This window comes from Schistocerca cancellata, chromosome 9, assembly GCF_023864275.1.
Source record: "Schistocerca cancellata isolate TAMUIC-IGC-003103 chromosome 9, iqSchCanc2.1, whole genome shotgun sequence".
Classification (NCBI taxonomy): Eukaryota; Metazoa; Arthropoda; class Insecta; order Orthoptera; family Acrididae; genus Schistocerca; species Schistocerca cancellata.
Genome location: NC_064634.1, coordinates 145,399,779 through 145,425,519, shown reverse-complemented (window position 1 = coordinate 145,425,519; position 25,741 = coordinate 145,399,779). Strand labels below are relative to the sequence as shown.

General features: G+C 41.6%; 1 protein-coding gene across 1 annotated transcript in view; it reads right to left on the bottom strand.

The window, feature by feature from the left end:
• Window positions 1–209: 209 nt before the first annotated feature.
• Window positions 210–25,741, bottom strand: part of LOC126101240 (sentrin-specific protease 1-like) — a 42,284-nt gene continuing 16,752 nt past the window's right edge. The window contains exons 3-8 of the mRNA XM_049911928.1: window positions 25,442–25,646; window positions 25,230–25,352; window positions 25,011–25,148; window positions 18,751–18,888; window positions 668–754; window positions 210–405 (exon numbers count right to left, since the gene is read on the bottom strand). Coding sequence (XP_049767885.1) covers window positions 244–405; window positions 668–754; window positions 18,751–18,888; window positions 25,011–25,148; window positions 25,230–25,352; window positions 25,442–25,646 — 853 coding nt within the window. The 3' untranslated portion in view covers window positions 210–243. The remainder of the gene's footprint in view (window positions 406–667; window positions 755–18,750; window positions 18,889–25,010; window positions 25,149–25,229; window positions 25,353–25,441; window positions 25,647–25,741) is intronic.

Below are 25,741 nucleotides of genomic sequence, written 5' to 3'. Positions count from 1 at the left end.
CTAGCTGAAAAATAAATTTTACAGATTCAAAATAATACTCTATTCACTGTTGTATCACAATTACATAACACCCTGTTAGACTTCTCTATGCAGATCCTACAACACGTTCAACCATACACAGTCAAAAATTAAAATTTTATGTTCAGAATTTTAAATTCCTTTTATGTTTCTATTAGATGGGATTTTTTTGAAAAGATAATACCATATGCACTACCAGTATATGGAACAATAGTTTTATCATTTTCATGTCATCAATTTTTTTGAAAGTATTTCATATGCTATTTTTTTTCTAAAATATGGCATGTCCTCCTGAGAAAAGTTGAAACTAGCATTACGACAGATACAGTCTGAATATACACAACAAAATACACCACAATCACTGGTATTTACTTGCTGTGGGATTTCCTGAAATTCAAAATGGAAACATTTCAGTAAAGTGGATTAAGTCAATGACACAGGTGGCGTTAAAATTCAGATTCCATTTCCATTTAAGCTATTTATGAATGAAAAGTATAAGGAAGTGAGTATGAAAATTTTTTCTTTAATATACAAATAGCAGTAATGTAATATACTAGACAAAAATTCCTTAGAGCAAGACATTTAAAAATTGTGGCTAAAGGTTTGTAACAGGTATGAAAAATAGGATCAGTATGACTAAGATAAATACCTTCACATTTTCTGTTTTCCAGCCATCATAATTGAATTCTTCATTCCTTTTATCCATGCTTTCACTGTTCAGGTAATCCCATAACAACTGTAAAAATTACAATTTTTTGCTTCATTGTTGAACTTTTTTAAAGGACATGTAAACTGTTTAATGCTAAGACCTCATTGTATGTGAAATTTTAGCTCTCACAAATAATTTTAGCTAGTTTACTACACTTCTGTATTCATGGAACTAACTATGATTGCACCACATGAGAAGCTACTGGTATCATAAATTGTACTTAGCTGAACCATACAACATTTGTAGTACAATCTTGATTTATCTGTAGTGAATGTACTCTGAATGTCTAAAAACACTGCTTTATGCACAATTTCATATTTCTTCACAGTTAATTTCCTTGTACCTATATTTGTCTGTCCAACATCTGTGATTTTTCTTTCTAGAGATATCCATTCGTGTTCAAGTGAACTGCCTACTTTGATATTCATTTTTGCAGTATTTACAGTGCTAGAGAACAACAAACACACCTCACTCCTTTGTACTACACTGTCCCACTTCTTTTCACATTATTATTAACTCTTCTCTTTAAGTTAAGTCTACTCTCCATTATACCTCAATAGTGATATGAGTCTATATCTACTAGTGGGTGTGCCTTAAAATCTAATATCTCATTTTGGAATCTGTCTGACCATGATGTAGCCCAGCAAAAACAGTTAGATGTCTCCATGTGATTTCCAGGTAAACCACCACCTAATGTGATTTTTGAACAGTGTATTTGCAATTACAAGCTATTTGCTACAGAATTTTATCTTTCCCATTTTACATTTCTGGTAATGAGCCCATGTTGTGACAAAACTTGGTCTTCTATTACATCCCCCACTACAGTGTTCCAGGCACACATGATTGCTAGTATTTTATCTCCCTTTATGTTCTGAATTACACGTTCAATGTCTCATGTATTTTCTTTCATCATCTTCTGCTTGTGATGTAAATATGTACAATAGAGCTATGGTTGTTGATGTTGGTCTGCTGGAGATTCCAATGAGAGAGATTGTATCACTGAACTGTTCATAGTAACTCAGTCTTCCTGTTGCTAATGAATCATACTCCTGTTACACCATATTTTACTGCTATTGATATATCCTGTGTTTGACCTGGAATCCTTTACTTCTTTCTACTGTGCTTCACTAACTCCCATTATAACTAGACTGAGCCTCTTTCATTTTACTTTTAAGATTTGGTAGCTTCCTTACCAAGCTCAAACTTCTGACATTCCACATTGTAGCAGATGGAATATAACCTTTTTGCTGGTTATTAAATCTTTTTCACATGAATAGCTTCCCATTTGCAATCCCCTCCTACTGATCTGAATGGAGAATTAACCTGGAATATCTTTACAGTGGGGAAATTATCATAAAACTTTATCAATTACAAGGTACATTGCATATGGATACAACTGTATTTCTTAATGCAAAGGCTTCCATTTCCTTCTGCATCTTTATGTCATTGATCATTGCTCATTGTTCCATCTTTTAGGGGCATTTTAAAATTCTAGGGGTAACAGGGTGCCTAATGCCTGTCTACTCCTCCACTCACTGTGTAAAGGCCATTGGCAGGACAAAGTGGTTCTTCATTCCAGAAATCTTCATCTGCCATTGCCAATGATTTTTATTTGAAATTGAAGCAGCGACAGGGTTCAGACCTGGGATGCAGGATGTTTTGATCATTGGTCCATTGTGAATCTGAGTAATTTTAGGAGTTGGGCCCAGAATGTCAGTGGATAAACTCATATCTGTAGAAGAGGAAACAGATAGTTGAACTTACATACCACAAGGTATTAGTATAATTCCCTAATTTTCTGCAGAATAGAGTGTTTACAACAAAAAATACTTTTTATTTGTGATCTATCTAATGGGACATACTAGTTTTGTAATAAAACTATGACATGTACTCCAATAAGCACCAAAAACATCACTAGCTGAGTAGAATGAATTTTACAGCAAGTATTCTTTAAATTTTCTCTGAGTTTTAGTGTTTGAAGAGCATGACAACGTCTGCTGGTAGAGCATTGAAAACTTTTGTGACAGATTGTCATTCCTTTCTGCACACGGGTGGAATTTGTCTGCTTAATATCTAAGTCCTGTTTGAGTGTCTAGTGATACAGACATCAATAGCATTGATCGGAGGTATAAGCACCACTGGCAGACAAAGTAGGGGCACTGAATAAGAATATCTGTGCCATAAACAAAGGACTGGGTGTGCTGTGATGTAGGCGACTGCACAGTCACACTTTGGTATTGTTTGCTCGTATTGAAGTATTGTTCACTCACAATTGTCTCCTCTGATTGGAGCTTTCAGTACACCCATTAGGGCAATGTTCCATAACCTCATATTGTTGCCATGACGTGCACAACTGGTTTTAAAAAGAGAGCTTTTATATTAATGAAACATGAAAAAGAAAGATATACCGAGACAGATTCCTACAACAGTAAATGCTACTCAGAGTGAATATCGCTCTCCTCTGAGCAGCGACATTTTTTTGTTGGTGGTTGAGTACCACAAAGATGATTCCATAAAACAGCAAAGCATAAAAATATCCTAAGTAAGCAGTTCTGATGGCAATCTTCTGTGTAAATGTTAAAATTATATGTAAGCCCTTTACTGCGCACAACTAAGAACTTACCACCCCACTTGATGTGCTTGTGGTCCATTACATTTAATATTTATGTTCTGTTCAGACAAATATACACAAGGAAATTAACTGTGAAGAAATATTGGTTAATAGCAGAAATACTTCAAATAATCAATGAAAGAAGGAAATTCGAATTTTTTTTAAAAAAAAGTAAGGGATCCAACAGTATTTCATTAGGGAGTAAAAAATAGAAAGTTCAGGGAAGCAAAATTTTTGCCAGAAGAATGTAAAAAAAAAAGAAAACGTCATAAAAAAACCTGATTCAGCACATACGAAAGTAGAAACAATCTTGGGTGAAATTAAAAGCAAAAGGCATCAACATGAAGAGTGTTGGGAGAATTCCATTGCTCAATGCAGATGAGAGAGTGAATAGGTGTAAAGAGTACATGAAGGACACTAAGAGGAAGAGAAATTGTTTGATGGCATGATGGAAGAAGAAATGAGAGTTGATATGGAGGACATAGGGTATCCCATATTAGAGTCAGAGATTAACACAGCTTTGGAAAATCTACAGTAAAAGAAAGCAGAAGACACACACAATATTCCCTTGAAGATTATAAAATAACTGGCAACTGAATGAACAAGTTAGTTTGGTTTTGTTTTTTGTTTTATGGCACAAAAACAATATGCACCCATGTTGAAACTATAGAACAAGAAGACAAAGAGAGGAGCTAAACATGGCTACACGTCAATCTCAATTGATGGAAGAGAAGACAGTTAAAAACAGGGACATGGAGAAAGGTCTATAAAATATGTCAAAGAAAAAACAGAGGTCCAGAACTAAAAATTAGATTGCCTTGGCCTTACTGCTATGATGGATATAAAGTAGAACACAGTCGACAGCCCATGCATCATTCCCTAAACTGCATATAACTCAGATGGTAAACGCAAATGGGAATGTAAGCTGTTAAAAGAAGGGCATTCCATCAGGAAATCATGGACAGTTAAAAGTTGGGCACAATGTGCACAAAGTGGTGGGGAGCAGAACTTAACAAATGGCGATGGCCAAAAAGACAGTGCCCAATACACAACCTAATTAAAATTATCTCCTCACAGTGAGAATGCCAAGAGGAAGTCATCCAAAGTGCTGGGAGAGGTTTAATAACCTGGAGCTTGTTCCTGTGATGGGAGGGCCAATGGTGATGCCAAAGTGACACCACCTGCTGACAGACAGCAACACAGAGATTATTGGAGGGAATGTGAAAACTAGTGGACTGAGGAACGAGGACAGCATTCTTGGTAGCAGCATCAGCAGCCTCATTCCCTGTCAGACCAATGTGACCAGGAACCCACATAAACATCGCAGTGTTTCCATCAAGAGTGAGCAACCGACAACTTTCCAGGACCTGTTGTACTAAGGGATGGACAGTGTGCAGCTCAAAGAGTCTTTGAAGGGTGCTGAGAGAGAGTGAGCAGATCACGCAATTGAAAAACCCACCGGATGTACTGCATGTCCTGATACAGGACAAAGAGCTCTGCTGCAAATACTGTGCAGAAGTGTCGGTTTTCTTCTGCTGTTGACCTGTGGAGCCCAGCACAGAAAATCATGATGGTTAGTGGTGTACACCAATGACATGGATTTGGCCGGGTGAGGGTATCATGTGGTGACACCGTCAGAAAGAATCGCCAAGTTGGTGAAGGAGAAGACCATTTGCATTTGTTTGACTTCTTTGAGCCTTTCTGGTTAGCAAAGGAAGACTCAGGTTGGTTGAAGGGATGTAGGGGATGTAGGAAGTCTTCACAGGAGAATTCCTTCTGTCCTTTCTGGCCTGCCAGTTGTATAGCTGCTGACTTCTTCCTATGAAGTGAGAGTTTGATGGCTTATTAAACAGCTGGATGAGGAGATGGTGATGCTACCATGACACTGGATGATTTCACAACAACAGTGCTGAATCTGAGGTTGCATGTCTGTGTGACAATGTCCTTCATGGAGCAAGAGGTAGCAAGAACAGTAGTGTAGGTGACAGATGGTAGAATTCAGGGTTTGTGATTAGCCAATAACTTTCTAGAGACCAGGTAAGGTATTTTTCCTTTACCTGGATCTCCTAGACAGCCTGCTCATTGAGATACACAGGACAATCTGGAGGGGAGGTTGCATGGTCACCATTGCAGTTGATATAGCATGGAGAAGGAGACATACTATTACCCTCATATGCATCCCTACCACAGGTTACACATTTGGCCAGTGTCAACAAGCATTTGAGTGTGGGTGAAACGACAACACAGGTAAAAGTGCATCGGGTTCGGAATATACAGTTTAACTGTGATAACTTCATAGCCTGCTTTGATCTTGGACAGAAGCGCCACTCTGTCAAAGGTGAGAAAGAGAGCACATGTGGGCACTAAGGAGGCACCAATCTTTTTTATCACTCTATGGATGGCAATGACACCATGATCAGAGAGGTACATTTGGATTTCAGCCTTGATCAGACCAATGTGCAGCACAGGGTAAATAATGCCAAGGGAATAATTCAGAGTTCTATGGGCATCAACACGAACAGGATAGTCATTGAGACATGAAACAGCAAGCAGTTGTGCTTGAGAATCAGTAGTAGTCCCCAAAAGCAATTGCATAAACAAGAGCAGGATTTTGTAGGGCTGACAATTGCATCAACACCTATCAGAATAAGAAACAGATTTACTGTTGCGAAGGACTGACCGTCTTCAGTATGTGAAGCCATGAGGAACTGTGGTGCAGCTGGGAGGGTCTTTGAATCAGGAGCTTCTTTCCGTTTATGTGTGGTAGATGTGGACTGCAAAGATAATTGGCTCATTGCAAAGAAATCCCCGATTGCGAGTGACTTCGATGGTGCGCTGCTTCCAACTGGGAGGGCCCATCACAAGGGGGTGCACCTCCCTTAGGTGACTGTTCACACTACAGGTCACACCTCCCTAACACCTGACAGAGGTACCAATTGACAATTTCAGAAGGTAGCAGCTTAGGCAATTACTCCTCCTGGGCTTGCCCTGTACTCCGGGTACACGCAAACCCTACCTATCAACCCGTGGCTGAGAAATACCCATTACCCAGTCAGCTGTTACATGTCAGTGCATGGGCCAGCCTTCACGAATGCACAGGGGGGAAGAAGGGAAAGAGGAATCTTGAACACCAAAACAGAAAAAGGACAGGAGAAGGTGAACAAAAAAAAAAAGGAACAAAAACCAATGCTAAGACTGTTCTTGCGTCACCTACAGATAATGTGGAACATTTCCAAAAACACCCGAGACTTGTTCCCCAAGGGAAGGGAAAAAGAATAGAAAGACTATAACAGGCAGCACTGAAGGGAAAAGATGCTGCAGAGGCCAGGGTCCCATGGTAGCTAAGCACAGACCCGTCAGAGAGCTGCAAGCCCCCTTGGGAGGACACTCTGTAAAACTGGAGACATACTGTCAGATTTTAGGAGAAGTATCATAAACACAATCCAAAAGACAGCAAGGGCAGGCAGGTCCAAGAAATATCTCACAATCACCCCAACAGCTCAGGTATTAAAGTTGCCACCAAGAACAAATGGAAAAGAAAACTGAGGATATGTTAGATAATGATCAGTTTGGCCTGAGGAAAGGTAAAGGCACCAGATAGATCTCATGCTGTGCTTGATAATGGAAGTATGATGTAGTAAAAATCAAGGCACTTTCATTATACATTCAAGTGTCAAAGAAACTGGTATCGGCTTGTATATTCAAATACAGAAATATGTAAACAGGCAGAATATGGCACTGTAGTTGGCAATGCCTATATAAGATCTCAAGTGTCTGGTGCAATTGTAAGATCAGTTACTGTTGCTACGATGACAGGTTATCAAGATTTAAGCGAGTTCAAATGCGGTTTTATAGTCGACACATGAGCGATGGGACACAGCACCTCAGAGTTAGCAGTGAAGTGTGGATTTTTACTTACAATGATTTCACAAGTGTACCTTGAATCTGACCACAATCTATTGGTTATGAACTGTAGATTGAAACTGAAGAAACTGCAAGAAGGTGGGAATTTAAGGAGATGGGACCTGGATAAACTGAAAGAACCAGAGTTTGTACAGAGTTTCAGGGAGAGCATAAGGGAACAATTGACTGGAATGGGGGAAAGAAACACAGTAGAAGAAACACAGTAGAAGAGCTTTGAGGAATGAAATAGTGAAGGCAGCAGAGGATCAAGTAGGTAAAAAGACGAGGGCTACTAGAAATCCTTGGGTAACAGAAGAGATACTGAATTTAATTGATGAAAGGAGAAGATACAAAAATACACTAAGTGAAGCGGGCAAAAAGGAATACAAACGTCTCAAAAATGAGATCGACAGGAAGTGCAAAATGGCTAAGCAGGGATGGCTAGAGGACAAATGTAAGGATGTAGGGGCTTATCTCATGAGGGGTAAGATAGATACTGCCTACAGGAAAATTAAAGAGACCTTTGGAGAAAAGAGAACCACTTGCATGAATATCAAGAGCTCAGATGGAAACCCAGTTCTAAGCAAAGAAGGGAAAGCAGAAAGATGGAAGGAGTGTATAGAGGCTCCATACAAGGGCGATGTTCTTGAGGACAATGTTATGGAAATGGAAGAGGATGTAGATGAAGATGAAATGGGAGATATGATATTGCGTGAAGAGTTTGACAGGGCACTGAAAGACCTGAGTCAAAACAAGGCCCCGGGAGTAGACAACATTCCATTAGAACTACTGACAGTCTTGGGAGAGCCAGTCCTGACAAAACTCTACCATCTGGTGAGCAAGATGTATGAGACAGGCGAAATACCCTCAGACTTCAAGAAGAATATAATAATTCCAATCCCAAAGAAAACAGGTGTTGACATATGTGAAAATTACCGAACTATCAGTTTAATAAGTCACAGCTGCAAAATACTAATGTGAATTCTTTACAGACAAATGGAAAAACTGGTAGAAGCTGACCTCGGGGAAGATCAGTTTGGATTCCATAAAAATGTTGGAACACGTGAGGCAATACTGACCCTACGACTTATCTTAGAAGAAAGATTAAGGAAAGGCAAACCTACGTTTCTAGCATTTGTTGACTTAGAGAAAGCTTTTGACAATGTTGACTGGAATAATCTCTTTCAAATTCTGAAGGTGGCAGGGGTAAAATACAGGGAGCGAAAGGCTATTTACAATTTGTACAGAAACCAGATGGCAGTTATAAGAGTCGACGGAGTGAGACAGGGTTGTAGCCTATCCCCGATGCTATTCAATCTGTATATTGAGCAAGCAGTAAAGGAAACAAAAGAAACATTTGGAGTAGGTATTAAAATCCATGGAGAAGAAAAAAAAGTTTGAGGTTCGCCGATGATATTGTAATTCTGTCAGAGACAGCAAAGGACTTGGAAGAGCAGTTGAACGGAATGGACAGTGTCTTGAAAGGAGGGTATAAGATGAACATCAACAAAAGCAAAACAAGGATAATGGAATGTAGTCGAATTAAGTCGGGTGATGCTGAGGGAATTAGATTAGGAAATAAGACACTTAAAGTAGTAAAGGAGTTTTGCTATTTGGGGACCAAAATAACTGCTGATGGTCGAAGTAGAGAGGATATAAAATGTAGACTGGCAATGGCAAGGAAATCATTTTTGAAGAAGAGATATTTGTTAACATCGAGTATAGATTTAAATGTCAGGAAGTCATTTCTGAAAGCATTTGTGTGGAGTGTAGCCATGTATGGAAGTGAAACATGGACGATAGATAGTTTACACAAGTAGAGAATAGAAGCTTGCGAAATGTGGTGCTACAGAAGAATGCTGAAGATTAGATGGGTAGATCACATAACTAATGAGGAGGTATTGAATAGAATTGGGGAGAAGAGGAGTTTGGGGCACAACTTGACGAGAAGAAGTGATCAGTTGGTAGGACATGTTCCGAGGCATCAAGGGATCACAAATTTAGTATTGGAGGGCAGCGTGGAGGGTAAAAATCATAGAGGGCGACCAAGAAATGGATACACTAAGCAGATTCAGAAGGATGTAGGCTGCAGTAGGTACTGGGAGATGAAGGGGCTTGCACAGGATAGAGTAGCATGGAGAGCTGCATCAAACCAGTCTCAGGACCGAAGACAACAACAATAACAACAACAACAACAACAACAACCTTGAATATCAGGAAACTGATAAATCATCGGATCTCCAACATCACCACAGCCAGAAGAAGATCCTGCAAGAACAGGACCATCAACGACTGTAGAGAATTGTTCAACATAACAGAAGTGCAACTCTCCCGCAAATTGCTGCAGCTTTATATTCTGGGCCATCAAGTATCAGTGCGCACACATAGCTCTACACAGCACCTCGGCCTGTAAACAGTGACATTGGACTGTTAATGACTGGAAACATGTTGCCTGGTTGGACAACTCTCGTTTCAAATTGTATCAAGTGTATGGGTATGGAGACAACTTCATGACTCCATGGACCCAGCACTCAGCAGTGGACTGTTCAAGCTGGTGGAGGCTCTGTAATGGTGTGGGGCACATGCAGTTGGAAAGATATGGGAGCCCTGGTATGTCTAGATATGACAGAGGTGACACTTACGTAAGCATCCTGTCTGAACACCTGCATCCATTCATGCCCACTGTGTATTCCGACGGACTTGGACAATTCCAGAAGGAAAATGCAACATCCCATACATCCAGAATTGCTGCAGAGTGGCTCCAAGAACACTCTTCTGAATTTAAAGACTTCCACTGATGACCAATGCACTGTTCATAAATGGTCTCCACCCACTCGTACTATGGATTTATAGACAGCCTTGCAGGAGTCATTGTGTCAGTTCCCTCCAGCACTACTTCAGACATTAGTCAAGTCCATGCTACATTGTGTTGCAGCACTTTTGAATGCTTGCAGGGACCCTCTACATGATATTAGGTGGGTGTACAAGTTTCTATGGCTCTCCTGTGTAACACAACTGGATGGATAAAAAGAAAAATGAAATTACCAAGCATTGGTAACAGAAAGTACACAAAGACTGAAGAACTGTGCAACATTTTGGATACAGTGGGTCTTTCTTCTGGCGGAAGGGTCGAAGGGTTTGGAAGAGGAATGAAGGGAAAAAGACTGATGAGTTTTCAGAAGAGGGAACAGTTCGGGAAATATGCTCAGAGCTCTGGGTCAAGGGAGACTTACCAGATAGGATGGAACTGTTGGGGGCTGCACCAGCTAAGATTTGAAATCCTGAGAGCTTAAAGATGAAAGAAAGCGTAATACACAGGACAGAGATTAGTGACACAACATTGTGCAAGAGTAAAAAAGGGCTGAAAGCTAAATGCATTATATGTGGCAGTGGTAGAGGGGTGGGGGCGCGGGGGGGGGGGGGGGGGTGGACGGTAAATACACAAATCAGAAATTAAAATGTGTAGAAACCCGAAAGGGGCAGGCGGCGCGGGGGGGGGGGGGGGGGGGGGGGGGGGGGGGCAGGCGGCGCGGGTGGGGCAGGCGGCGCGGGTGGGGGGGGCAGGCGGCGCGGGGGGGGGGGCAGGCGGCGCGGGGGGGGCAGGCGGCGCGGGGGGGGCAGGCGGCGCGGGGGGGAGGACTGAAATCAAGTCAGGAGTTGAATGCCATTCAGTAAGAGATTCACTATAGGGTCACACCTGACATGGAGTGAAACATAAGTGGGAAGCTTCATCCCAATCAGAAACTGATCAGTGAGCAGCCACCAACTACACAAAAAAGCATTGCCCCCACAAAGGATGAGGAGGGGAAGGGGGAATTGCTGAAGGAGGGTAGTTAAGGCAGCAGGTGTAGGTGGCCCATCAGGAGGGAGATATAGACTGCAAACTGTGACTGCCGAGTCCAAGTAGACCTGGTTGGCAACTGCTTCCATTGTTGTACAGAGGAGGATCCCAGTACTAACAACGTCCTTATGGACCAATATGCAGATGCCACCAGAAGTAATCAAAGGGCTGACCCGTGCTGACAGAAAGCAAAGAACATATGACGGGTCAGTGAGTGAGCATGAGAAAATGAGATTCCTGAAGAATGTGTCAGGCTGCTGAGTGAAAGGAAATAAGGGATTGGAACTCCAGGAGGTGACTGCAATATTCCATTGAATAAGTACAGAGTGAGGGATCCAAATTGGAGGTGAATGAGCTGCAGCCAATCATGCTGCAAAATCACCATCCATCACCAACAAGGACAGGGTGGAATCCACAAATAACTTAAGTTGCAAAGTGGGAGATAGCAGTTCAGGGGCACCAGGGAGGGCACTCCCCCTCCTTGTTTGTCCTGGGATTTATGTTTCATCTTATCCTCCTCCACCTCATCCTCCACCACCACCTATTTCATAAATCAAGGAGGGTAAGGCACAGAGGGAGAGCAGGCTTCTGAAAGATCTGGAACTGAAACAGAGCGGCCGGCCTTTAGGTGCATGGATTGTGTGTCTGGCTGCTAAGTTATGGTTAAAGGCCTCTGCCCTGGGAGGCACTGGGGGAGGGAGGATCACAGGAGGGAGGTCCATCACTGGTGGACACCGAAGAAGGGGGATGCTTCTCCAGCTGGGGAGGGGAGGGGGATCGGGATCGCAAGGGAGAGGGACAGGCAAGGGTGGCGGCACTGCGGTAAAGAGTAGGGAGGAGGGGGAAAGGACATAACAGAGGTAAAGTTCAATGTCATTGATATAGGCTGAAGTTGATCGTATTTATGATAAACCTCAGTGTAGGATAAACAATCTAGGGACTTATACTCCTGTAACTCCTTTCCCCTTCTTGTAACTGGTTAGTGTGGAAAATGACAGTCATGACAATTTGCAACAGCTGGAGCTAATGGTCTACACATTGCAACTCCATGCATCTGATCATCATACTGGCCATTGTACAGAAAATAATAAGACATAAGAGTGTGCCTAAATAGTTCTACCAATTCAATTGCAAAGAACTGGGATGCTAGGTCCAAACAGTCTTTGACAAGCACATTCATAAACAGCGATACCACATGAAAACTGCCACACTGTCTCTCTCACTAAGACTAAGACAGTTAATTCTGTTGATAAAGTGAGGGTGACATTGTGGTCTGTTTTGATGTGGTGGCACTGCTTATGAATGTGACTGTCAAAGACTGTGAGGACCTAGTGTCCCAGTTCTTTGCAAGTGAAGTGGTCAAGCTTTTTGGGTGCACACTTGCATCTCCAACTATCTACCAGAATGGTCACTACCAAACAGTGCACTTAACCACCTAGTGATGGAACATGCTACAGAGCACAACAGGCTTGACTTCCTCTTCAGAACACCATTAGTGTGTGATGACGATGTCAGCTCTGCGGTATCTGACACCTGTTGTGGTTTGTGCTATACAGTCTAGATGATGGAACCACCAATGTTAGTAACATTTCAAATGGCTGTTATTTAATCTGCCAGAGGTTGCTAGTCTGTGTAAATAATGCAAGTGTGTCCTCCCTACCATATTTGAAATTGTGGACCACCTTATACACTGCAAATAGTTCAAGTTGCAGGCAGACCACTTGCACTGGGAATCAGTCAGTTTACAGGAAAGAAAATTAAGTAGGTACTGTGTGCTCACTACTTCTTGCTTCAGAACTACCCCAATGATGGAGTCACTTATGTCAGACAGTCATCATCAACTGGGCATTAGGCAGAGGATGTGCATAAATCATGGTACGTGCAAGACAGTCTTTAATTTTGACAAGGGCATGTTGCATACATGGAGTCCACATTACTCTGTGCTTCCCAGTTATTTTCTTGCCAGCTAGAGCTTCTTTGGGTGGCAGCTGTATGGTGATTGGTTGGTTTGGGAGATCAAAGGGACCAGACTGCAACGGCCATCGGTCCCTTTTTCCAAAAAACTAAAACCATCCAAAGAGAATAAAAACGAATAACAGGAAAGACGGCAGATGACACAGGACAAGAAAGACTCACACAGAGATCAGATGAAACAAATTGAAATCACACACAGTGTGAAGGTGGTTGGTCGACCATAGAGATAAAAAAGGAAAAGCCAACCACTGAGAACACATTAAAAACTCAGTTTAAAAACTGTAGGCCAAAGGCCAGAATCAACACAAAACAATAAAATAAAACATAAACACTCAGATTAAATGGTAAAAACCCCCTGCCCAAATAAAATGCAAAACTAAGCCAGCCATTACAGGGTCATCAGTTAAAAGGGCAGGGAGCGTATCAGGCAGCGCTAACGTCTGCCTGAGCACAGCTAAAAGGCGACACTCCAACAAAATGTGGACCACAGAAAAAACGGAGCTGCAGCGACATAGAGGTGGGTCCTCACGGTGCAATAAGTGGCCGTGCGTCAGACGAGTGTGCCCAATGCGCAGCCGGCAGAGGACAACAGACTCCTGGTGGGAGACCCACATGGACGACCGCCACACAGTCGTTGTCACCTTGATAGGGTGAAGCTTGTTCAGCATGGGTAGGTTGCGCCAGTCAGTGTCCCATAGGTCGAAAATTTTGCGGCGTAAGATTGCCCGCAAATTAGTCGCCGGGAGGCCAATCTCTAGAGATGGTGCACTGCTGGCCTCTTTAGCCAGGCGGTCAACATTTTCATTGCTGGGTATCCCAACATGGCCTGGGGTCCACACAAAGACCACAGAGCAGCCGCAATGGGCAAGAGTATGCAGGGAATCCTGTATAGCCATAACCAGATGAGAACGAGGGAAACACTGGTTGAGAGCTCATAAACTGCTCAGGGAATCTCTACAGATCACGAAAGACTCACCTGAGCAGGAGCGGATATACTCTAGGGTACGAAAGATGGTGACCAGCTCAGCAGTTTAAACGCTGCAGCCAGCTGGCAATGAACGTTATTCGGAATGGTCCCCTAGAGTTAGCGCATAACCGACACGACCAGCAACCATCGAGCCGTCAGTGTAAACAACACCAGAGCCCTGATACGTTGCGAGGATGGAAAGAAAGCGGTGACGGAAAGCCTCCAGAGGAACTGAGTCCTTCGGGCCCTGTGCCAATTCCAGCTGAAGGCGAGGGCGAGGCACACACCACGGGGTGTACGCAGAGGTGCCCGGAAAGGAGGTAGAAGAGGTAAAGCCCCAAGCCCGGAGAGAAGCTCTCAGATGCGGACCGCAATCATACATCCAGCCCTGGGCAGACGTTCTGGAAGACAGACGTGTGAATGTGGGAATAGTAGCCAATAGTTAATAGTTAGGATGCCCGGGAAAGCTGAAAACATGGGCAGCATAAGCGGCCAGCATACGTTGGCGCCGTAACCGCAGTGGAGAGACACCTGCCTCCACTAGTATGCTGACCACAGGGCTGGTACGGAAAGCACCAGTTGCAAGGCATATCCCGCTGTGGAGGATGGGGTCCAGCACCTGCAATGCAGATGGGGATGCTGAGCCATAAGCCAGGCTCCCATAATCCAGATGGGACTGGATTAACGCCTGGTAGAGCCGTAACAGGGTAGATCGTTCGGCGCTCCAGCGGGTGTGGCTCAAGCATCGCAGAGCATTTAGATGCCGCCAACACATCCATTTAAGCTGCCAAATATGAGGCAGCCAAGTCAACTGGGCATCAAAAACCACCCCCAAAAACCTATGTGATTCCACCACAGCAAGAAGTTCACCATCAAGAGAAAACCGTGGCTCCGGGTGAACAGTGCATCGCCGGCAGAAATGCATATTGCAGGTCTTGGCTGCTGAAAACTGGAACCCATGAGCTACAGCCCAAGACTGCACCTTATGGATAGCACCCTGTAGCTGATGTTCAGCAGCTGCAATGCCAATAGAGCTGTAGTAAAGGCAGAAGTCATCAGCATACAGCGGAGACAGAATTTCCCACCGCTGCAGCAAGCCCATTTATTGCAATTAAGAACAGGCAGACACTGAGGACAGATCCCTGTGGTACCCCGTTCTCCTGGACTCGGGAGGAACTATGGGAGGCCGCGACTTGCATGCGGAAGGTACGATACGACAGAAAATTGCGGATAAATATTGGCAGAGGGCCCCGAAGACCCCATCCATGAAGTGTAGAAAGGATGTGATGACGCCATGTTGTATCATACGCCTTCCGCATGTCGAAAAAGACAGCAACCAGTTGCTGATGGCAGGCAAAGGCAGTATGGATGGCTGACTCCAGGCTCACCAGATTGTCGGCGGCGGAGCGGCCTTTACGGAAACCACCCTGAGACGGAGCCAGAAGGCCCCGAGACTCTAGTACCCAGTTCAACCGCTGGCTCACCATCCGTTCAAGCAACTTGCAAAGAACGTTGGTGAGGCTAATGGGACGGTAGCTGTCCACTCCAAAGGGTTCTTGCCTGGTTTCAGAATGGGGATAACAATACTTTCCCGCCATTGCAACAGAAACTCACCCTCGACCCAAATACGGTTGTAAAGGTCGAGGAGCCATCACTGGCAGTCCACTGAAAGGTGTTTCAGCATCTGACAGTGGATGCTATCTGGCCCAGGAGCGGTATCAGGACAAGCGGCGAGGCCACTGTGAAATTCCCACTCACTGAATGGAACATCGTAGGATTCCGGATGGTGGGTTCGAAAAGAAAGGCTCCGATGTTCCTTCCACTCTTTAATGGAGCGGAAGGCCAGTGGGTAATTGGAAGAAGTGGAACTCAGAGCAAAATGCTCTGCCAAGCTGTTGGCAATTTCATCAGAGTCTGTACAAACTGCTCCATTCAGTGAGAGCGCAGGGAAGCTGACAGGGGTCCGATAGCCATAGAGGCATCTGATCTTGGCTCAGACCTGTGATGGAGAGACATGGAGACCAATGGTGGACACATACCGCTCCCAGCACTCCTGCTTGCTTTGGCGGATAAGGCGGTGGGCCCACACACGCAGCCGTTTGAAGGTGATGAGATGTTCAATGCAGGGATGTCACTTGTGACGCTGTAGCGCCCGCCGGCGATCTTTAATCGCCTCAGCGATCTCAGGCGACCCCAAGGCACAGTTGGCGTGCAGCTAGTCATCAGACTGCAAAAGGAGATCCCTGTGGAAAATAATGCCCTGGACCATATTCAAACTTTTATGGGGCGTGATAGTAACGGAGACATCCCCCAGCTTATTACAAGTGAGCAAGACCCGCGACTGGGCAGAGGATGCCGTTTTTATCAATACCGAACCGGACCGCATTTTGGACAAGCCCTCCACCTCCCCAAACTTGTCCTCTAAATGCTCGACAAAGAACTGAGGCTTCATGGATATAAAGGATTCTCCATCAGCTCTGGTACAGACAAGATACCTGGGCGAATACGTTGCACTTTCATTCATTGCCTTTCGTTCCTCCCATGGTGTGGCCAGGGAGGGGAATGATTTGGGGTCATAAACGTTACCTTTAAAATGAGCCCTCAAACACTTAGAGACTGCTGCTGGCTGGTAAGAGAAGATGTGCCATGCTTCATTGCATGTCATCCACCCTGATGCAACCTACTCTGACCAAGGGCCCTCCCCACGGCCGCCACCCAGCCGCAGCGAAGGCCACCTGGCAGGATGGCCACTGCCGGGAGTCCTGATGCCCCAGAGAGATGGGCATCTACTCCTTGGCATACGTGGGGAGTTAACGGCGCAGGCATCAGTAGAGCGATTCCTGTGTTGTCAGGGGGCTACAACCAACAGGGTACATGGCAGCCCCACTACAATGGACTGGCTACCATGCTGGATTTTAGGTGACATGTCATCCATGGTTTTCATCCCTGCAGAAACTGGCACTGCTCATTGCATGGCGGAAAGTGCATGCAGGAACGGATGCATGCCCAAGAGATGGAGAGCGGGCAGCACTGCAATGCATTGACAAATAAGCTGGCAAAAGTTCTCATCGCAAGATGGACACAATGCACCAAGTAAGGCACCCTTCCCCATTCGGCTCACTCTTCAGAAAAATTTTGAGATATGGACGTCAAACCCGACAGGGGACCATCACATAAGGCCGAAACATTTGAGACTCCTTTTAGTCGCCTCTTAAGACAGGCAGGAATACCGTGGGCCTATTCTTACCCCCGAGCCCGCAGGGGGGCTGTATGGTGACCACCTTAGGAAGGTGTCGCAATGGAAGTTAATTATCTGAGAAAATGACTTAGTTCATGGAAATCTTGTAGCTGCAACAGTTGCCTAATGAACTCTATTCACTGGGACACAGAGCAGATACCAACAGCACTGATAAGGTGGCTGTGGAGAAAAACTTCATTTGCTATCATTAACAATGATGTCATTGCCATTGTAACCCATTATCAGTAAGCACATCATGAACTTGTTGGAGATGCAGATTGTACTCTGACCATGAGGGGGAGAAAATTAGAACGTTATCCAGATATGCACAATAAAAAGGGAGCTTAAACAGGATATTATCAACAAATCATTTCCAGGTTTGGGCTGCATTTCTGAGGCCATAAGGCGTTCAAAGAAATTTTTAGAAACTGAAGGGCATGATGATGGCACTTTTAAATGTCCTCCTCACTTGTTAGTATCAAGTATACCTTTTAGCAACCTAAGATGCCAAAACGTGAGGTGCTAACCATGTGGTGGGTGACATATTTAATGTTAATATCCCGGTATTTGATTCCTTGTGAGAAAGCTAGCTGCCTTAGGGAGATCTCTACCTGTGAAATCTCAAACTTACAAAAAATTCCTCTCTTTGTATACAGTGTGCTACATAACTTTGGTGCCTGTAAGAATGATTCTAGCAAGAAAGATGCTGCAAGGAATAACGTTCATAAAACTTGGTGTGCATTAAACAGGCTGCAAACAGTACTGTTCTTAAAACAACAGCCAGGCTAGTATGGCTCCCCTTTCTGGAATAAATCTGCCCAAATGAAGAGATCAGGTGTAATACTTAGATGTGTTACATAGTAATTAATGGGATGAGAGCTGCAATTGTGGACAGGCAGGCATTTCTGCTCCAACTACACAATGAAGAATTCAGACATTCATTTTATGAATGCAAATCATCCATGGAGCACAGGACATTTGATGCACCAAAGAGTCTAACATCACAGCTTAGAATGGAACCTGGAAGTTTGTATGGCTTCAAGAGGGCGAGAATACAAGCATTAAATTTTGACAGAAGAATTAAAGAATGCTCAGTTGACTGGGCTGTTGGTGAAAACTAACTTACCAAAGTGGGGTTTGAAGAGGAAGATAACATCCATCCTCAGTGCCTTCAGATCCAAAAAGTGAGACACAATAGGATATATACTACTACTACATTCCATAGAATCCCTGAAGACTTTAAGGGAAGTCAATGTATGTGCCAGTGATATAGCTCAGTAAATGCCCAAAAGAGTGAAAAGTTTATTTTCAGGCACAAAAAGGGATTTTCCCCACTTCATTATGAAGAATTAGTTTTTACTAAATGAAACAGACATACTTCATTTGATGCCACCATTCCTCATTCCACTCTTAGTTTTCTTGAAGTATCAAGAAGACCACGAAAATAAAACAAAAATTTTAAATACAGGAATTAATTTATTAAACTTACCTTTAAACAAACATTATTGCTACTGTTCACACTGTCATAGTAGCATATAGTTTTTTTCTTGAAGTTTATTGCAACCATACACCAGTGTATACTGAGATGAATAGGTACTATAAGTATTTCATAGGCAAATATGTCAGTCTGAAAATAAAGAAATAAAATACAGCTGTCACTTGTTTCTGTAACACAGTTACAGTTATGTGACTCATATCAAATAATACACCAGAATATTGAAAATTGATCTCTGGTAAAATGTAGAACAAGTGTAAATGTCAGAGAATTTTAAATTTAATCATTTCATGTCCATAAAATAATTATGAAAAGGAAGACTAGACGTGGAAAACAATTTTAAATAAGTGTTTATACAATGAGGTGAATGAAGTAATGGGATAGCAATACGTACATACACAGATGGCAGTAGTATCACGTACACAAGGCATACTAGGGCATTGCATTGGTGGAGCTGTCATTTATACTCAGGAGATCCTGTGAAAAGGTTTCCCACAGTATTATGGCCACATGATGGGAATTAACAGACTGAAAATGGAATGTCAGTTGGAGCTACATGCGTCCATAACACCCTCTTCTACTGGTCTTGCACTTGCAAGATGGTGTCAGTTAATGTTGTTAGTCACAAAAGTCATGGCAAAAATGCAATTAAAATTGATAAGTGTAAAGCATATGCTAATAAGGTGATAAAACGAGTTCAATGCAAAGAGTTTCAATGCTGGTTCCATGAGAAACGCTCAAAAGTGTGTTTAGAATTTGTAACAAACAACTTTACGCGGACATGCCGCACCTGCGTCACAGAAATACATGAACGAGGAATAATAAATGCTGTCAGGGACAAAGACAAAATAATAAAAGTGCTTTAGAGTGATATCAATGCTTTATACAAAAGGTACATTGCTCTCTGTGAAAAATATAGTTTCTTAGAATAAAGACTATGTGGAAAATAATCCCATCCGAATGACTTCCACACCTCAAGTACAGATACATGGCACCAAGCAAAAAACATCGTCTCCCCAAGTATTGTGCAGGAGAAAATCGAAAGGGTAAACAAAATAACTGTGTCCAATAAATTCACTGCAGTGGATTTTAAAGAATGTTATGAAATACCACGTGAAACAAGGACTGTTTGGCATCCGATTGCTAATGAATACAAGACATCCAATGTGAAAGTGCAGCAGTGTCCGCAGAAACATGAGGTGAAATTATTTGGGGACAGCCATGCACAAAACATCTCAAATCTAATGTCAATGCAGGCTGGGAACAGTATAAGTATTTACATTGAAGTAAAACCAGGGGCAAATTTTGACATAGTTACTGTTGGTATAAACAATGAATGCTCTAAACTCACAAAAAACAACTGTGTAGTGCTGATCAGAGGTGCAAACAATGTAAACAAAAACAATGCCAACAGATTAATCAAGAATCTGATCTTAATAATACAATACTTATACTTTACCAATGTTATTGTAGCCAGTCTACCACTCAGGTATGCCCTGCCCAATTGGTCATGTGTCAGTACAGAAATTAGGCATACTAATGATAAACTGAGATATTTTTGTGCTGAATTTACAAACATAAAATTATCAGATATTAGTGGCTATGAAAGGAACAGTTTCACCGGACATGGTATGCACATGAATCAGCATGGCAAAAGGGAACGTATCACAAATATAAACCAGGCTACAGAAGAAATAATTCATGAAAAAAAAATTATTAAGCCTATAATTGTGTTCAGTGCTCCGTCACAGGGAAACTGCTTACAGGATTTGGTCCAAAAATAATGACAAGCTTGCTGAAGAGGAAATTAAAACACACAAAAGTAAAAAACAAAATCTTAATGGCTCAGAGAGGGAACAAAATAGATGTAAAGTAGGCCCACCTACCATCCTGCAAGTCACTGCAGCATTAGGAACAAGCTGTTAGAGTTGGAACATTTTTGTAATATAAAAAAAATGTGATGTACTATGTGTCTCAGAACATTGGCTTATTGAATATCAAGTAGATTTCTTCATACCTAAGGAGTACATTCTGGCTGCTATACTGTGTAGAAACGAGGGAAAAAATGGAGGGGCCACAATATTTATCAAACAAAGTATACAATCCTCTAAAATAGATGTAAGTTCATACACCTCAGAATTAAATAGCAAATTTACTTGTATAAGATTGATAGACCAAATTATTGTAACTGTTAGCTTGTATAGATCTCCAAACCATGATTTTAACTTAGTTTTTGAGAAAAATCTTAAAACTCAAAACAAATGTAGCAACATGTGGTGATTTCAATACAGACTTGCTAGACACACAGGAACTCAACACAAAACATTCTTAAACCTACTCAGATACCTAAACCTATATTATACTAATAATAGCCCGACACGTGGAAATGCCTGTTTGGACAATATTGTAGTTAATTTTTCAAGAAACCTATGTAGTGCAAGCACTGCAGATGAATGTTTTTCACATCATGATCATCTGCTCCTAATATTTCAGTACACACAGTCAGATAAGAATTATAAGGTTGCAAATAACAAGCCAAGCATGACATGGGTTAGAGGTCAGAAAGAGGAATATCTGAAGTTATTCACAGATTTCCTCAGAAAGGTTCATTTATCAATATGACAGATCAATCAACTGTTGAAACTATATTTAATAATTTACTTAAGACACATACTAACTAATGGTACTCTTGTTCACCAATGAAAAGAAACAGCACTAAACCAAATAGAAAAAGTCTTAAATGCTACACTGATAACCATGCTGGCATCTGGTAGAAGAGGCTTTCACTGTACAAAACATATAAAAACAATGGCAAATGTGGGATAGAACAAAGTATTTCCACAATTGTGGTAGGCTATAGAAGCAGCATGGCTCTATATTTTTACAGGGGACTTCCAACTGCTTGTTGAGGCTGTGCCACATCAAGTTGCTGCACTATTCTGGACGAAAGGAGGTCTGACATGAATTAGTAAGTATCCCACAACTTTGTCAACTCAGTGTAAAGAGCAGCATTTGTAATTAATTGTACTACTTGGTATACTGACATTAGCCTGAAAACACTAATTCATAGAACTGTCTTTACTGGTTATGCTTAAAATGGCTATAAATTTGTATCAGATTTAACACGCACACACGAACTGAGGTACTGAAAAAGCTTTTTGCTCAAGCTGACTATTTCTTGTAAATGGAACTACTTAGTCACATATCAAGGGGAAAATGCATCTTCCATAACAATTAAGGCTTAGAAAAGTTCTTTCATTAACAACATACGAGGGTCACCCACAAAGTAAGTTCCATTTCTATTTCTATTCGCAGCAGCACTACGATCATAGTTCCGAGCATGTGGAGCAGTTACTCTGACTCAAGGAGAAGACATGTACATCATTTTCGGATTGCTGCTGCTGACGTGTGCTTTGCAGTGCTTCTTTGTAAAGTCAGCCATAATTGAAAATGCCGCCACGTGTGAAATCAAATCTACGATTTGTTTTCTAAATGCAAAGAAAGTTAAACCAAAGGAAATTCTTCAGAAAATCTCTGAGGTTGATGGACAAAATGCTATGAGTGATTCAATGGTTAGAAGATGGGTCAGACTGTTCAATGAAGGACATGATCAAGTTTACGATGAAGAACAAAGTTTACGCCCGTCTGTGGTTACTGATGAAATGGTTCACACAATTGAAGAGAAGATTAAGCACAACTGTTAAGTTTACACTTAGTGCCCTTACTATGGAAGTTGTGCAAATCTCACGATCACTAATTCATGAAATTATTACTGAAAAACTGAAATTTTGAATACTTTACTCGCATTGGGTACCTAAAATTCTTTCTGAACAACACAAAAAACGACAGATGGGCAGTGCACTTCAGTTTTTGACACACTTCAATGAAGAAGGCAATGGTTTTCTTTCTCTGATAGTCATGGGGGATGAAACTTGGGTATTGTATGACACCGCTGAAACAAAACAGCAATCAACGGAATGGAGGCTTACTTCATCCCCAGTTAAGTGTAAGCCTAAGCAAATCTTGACACCTCAAAAAGTCATGTGCACAATTTTTTGGGACAGAAAAGTCATTTTGCTGATTGATTTCTTACCATGAGGGCAAACAATCAATGAACTTTGTTACTGCGAGACCATTAATAAATTTCGCTGCACAATACACACAAGCGTCGAGGATTACTGATTGAATACACAGACAGCAACCTTCTGTGAAGAAGGCATACAAAAACTTGTGCCATGATATGACAAGTGTCTGCAAAATTTTGGAAGCTATGTAGGGAAGTAGTTTAGCACTTTAAGATTTTTGTAAAATAAATATTTTTTTTTCTGTATCTGTACATGTTTTTTTTATATAACCAAATGGAACTTACTTTGTGGACATACCTTGCATTATGATGATTACAACATGTTATGATAATTTGGAGAAGGCACAGTTTTGTTTTTAAACTTTTTCTGCAAGAGTTTCAATCCCTGACCACATGCTTACAGGCTAGTAATTAAAAAAAAATTGCACTAGGAAAATACCACACTGAACTCTAGACAATGGTGGAAATCTTATGTACTGCTTGTTATTGTAATTTGTTTTAGGTAGATATGTATTTCATCTTAAAAGAGCAATTTAATTTTGTCATCAGGCACAGACTACACTAAACAGTAAATGTACTGGGAACAGAAGTTATTAAAAAGTACTGAAAGAAAGCCTTGCCATATTTGGATTTTTAAGTCCAATTAACTCTTGTTTTTGTCTAACAATTTCCTTGTGATTTGTAAATTGTAATCTTCCAAAACGCCCTAAAGACAACCAGAACTGTAAATGTTCCGAGTATGTAAATTAATCTGTGTGTCAGCCATAAACAAAGTCAATGAGAATCATCCCCATCTGACACTATTTGTACAGTACCTTCTAGCTCTTTATCTATTTAAAAATTAAGTCATTTTTAAATATTGAGTTCCTTTAGTGACTGGCTATGAATCTATCCATGATACCATAAAAATGTAAGTACTTGTTTGTATAACAAAGAAATACCTGTGCACCATTTGTGGTATTTGAAATTTTGTTGTAGCATAGAAATACATACAGGATGACAATTATTGAACTATACAGGGGAAAAAAGAAATAAAAAAAACATAAATCAGTTATAAAATATGGCATGCACACACTTTATTCAAAATGTAAATGTCAATGCAATTATTTGGATTCAGATTTAGGTTATGACATGTCTGATACGCTGCCATCATTGGCGATGATGTGACGCAGGTGAATAGTGAAATTCTGCATGATCCACTGAAGCACTGGAACATTGATACTGCTGATGACCTCCTGAATGGCAGTTTTCAGCTCAGGAATAGTTTTGGGGTTATTGCTGTACACCTTGCCTTTAATATAGCTCCACAAAAAGGAGTCACATGTGTTCAGATCTGGAGAATATGTCGGCCAATTGAGGTCCATGCCAGTGTCCTCTGGGTACCCCAGAGCTATAATACGGTCCCCATAGTGCTTTTCCAGAACATCAAACACGCTCCTGCTTCAACTGGATCAAGCTCCACCTTGCATAAACCACATCTTGTCAAAATCAGGGTCACTTTGGATAATGGGGAAGAAATTAGCTTCCAAAACCTTCATGTACTATTCAGTAATCACCATGCCATCAAAGAATATGACACCAATTATTCTGTGACTGGACATTGTATATCACACAGTCACCCATTGAGGGTGAAGAGACTTCTCCATCGTGAAATGCAGATTCTCAATCCCCAAGATGCACCAATTTTACTTACTGATGAACCTATCCAAATGAAAGTGGGCTTCATTGCTAAATCAAACCATACAGTGCATACTAATTTCCATCATGCCCTGTGGCCAACCGTGCAATTTGAATGTCCCAACACATACTGTTTAGGAGTTACAACAATTTTATTTCATATAGTTCAATAATTGTACATACTACAATGATTTATGGATAACTGGAATGGTACAATCAAAATATCTCTAAATTCCTCTCACATGAGATCGTCAATAGTCACAATAACTACTCTACTTTGAGGGTGCAATATACAGTAATTTACTCTTCCAACTCAAAATCATCATCACCTAGGCAAGTCTTTTTTTTCCCTTTCTTAACATTGCTGCTGCTCCTATGAATTTACTATTTGCCAGTCTCTGTAAGAAGCTTTAGTAAGTACTTATCAATGAAGTACATGAAACACAAACTAATAGGCCTTGGAAGCACTACAGATCATGATTTATTTTATTACTTTCCGAGTCCACCGTCTTACTGCAGAAAAACCACTGGAGTAAAGCCTTGGGAAGAAGAAAGTGTTGAAGGTGTAAACTGATGGATATCCATTCTGTTTTCCCCTCTCAGTGAGCAGACTCAGGTAAAAATTGATAACCTATAACAAGAACCAGTTTCAATATCCAGGGTAAGTTTATAACAAGATGGAGGTATAGATTGACAAGACGGTATATTTCACCTGACAATTAAGCCAATTTTTTTTCTTTAAAGTGCCAATGTCATGTCTTGTTATTTTCAAGTTGAATGCATCCACTAGAACTTCAGACTGTGGCCCTGACCTCAGGGCTGCTGCAACCATTTGCTGCACGGAAAAAAGGATTAATAGGGATTAATAATGATTACAGGTACCTTTTCTACATTAGTTCTTAGAACTGTTTGCTGAAATGTTACCTGCATTTTTAGAGTCAGCTGAGGGTATGACTCTGTTGCACTTTCATCAATAACTATAACTTTTGAAACAGAATCTGTTATTTTCATATAGTTGCATATCCTTTCTTCAAGAATTTCAGTGTACAGATTCTTATTTATCTCAGTGCATAGCTCAACTTCAGAGCTGCTCTTATATTTTTCAGAAAAAAATTCAAATAATTCATTCCTGCAATGCACAGAAAAAGAATACCCTCAATGGGATATTTGGTTTACAGGACAATAAATACATATTCATCTGTAAACAAAATCTCTACTACCATA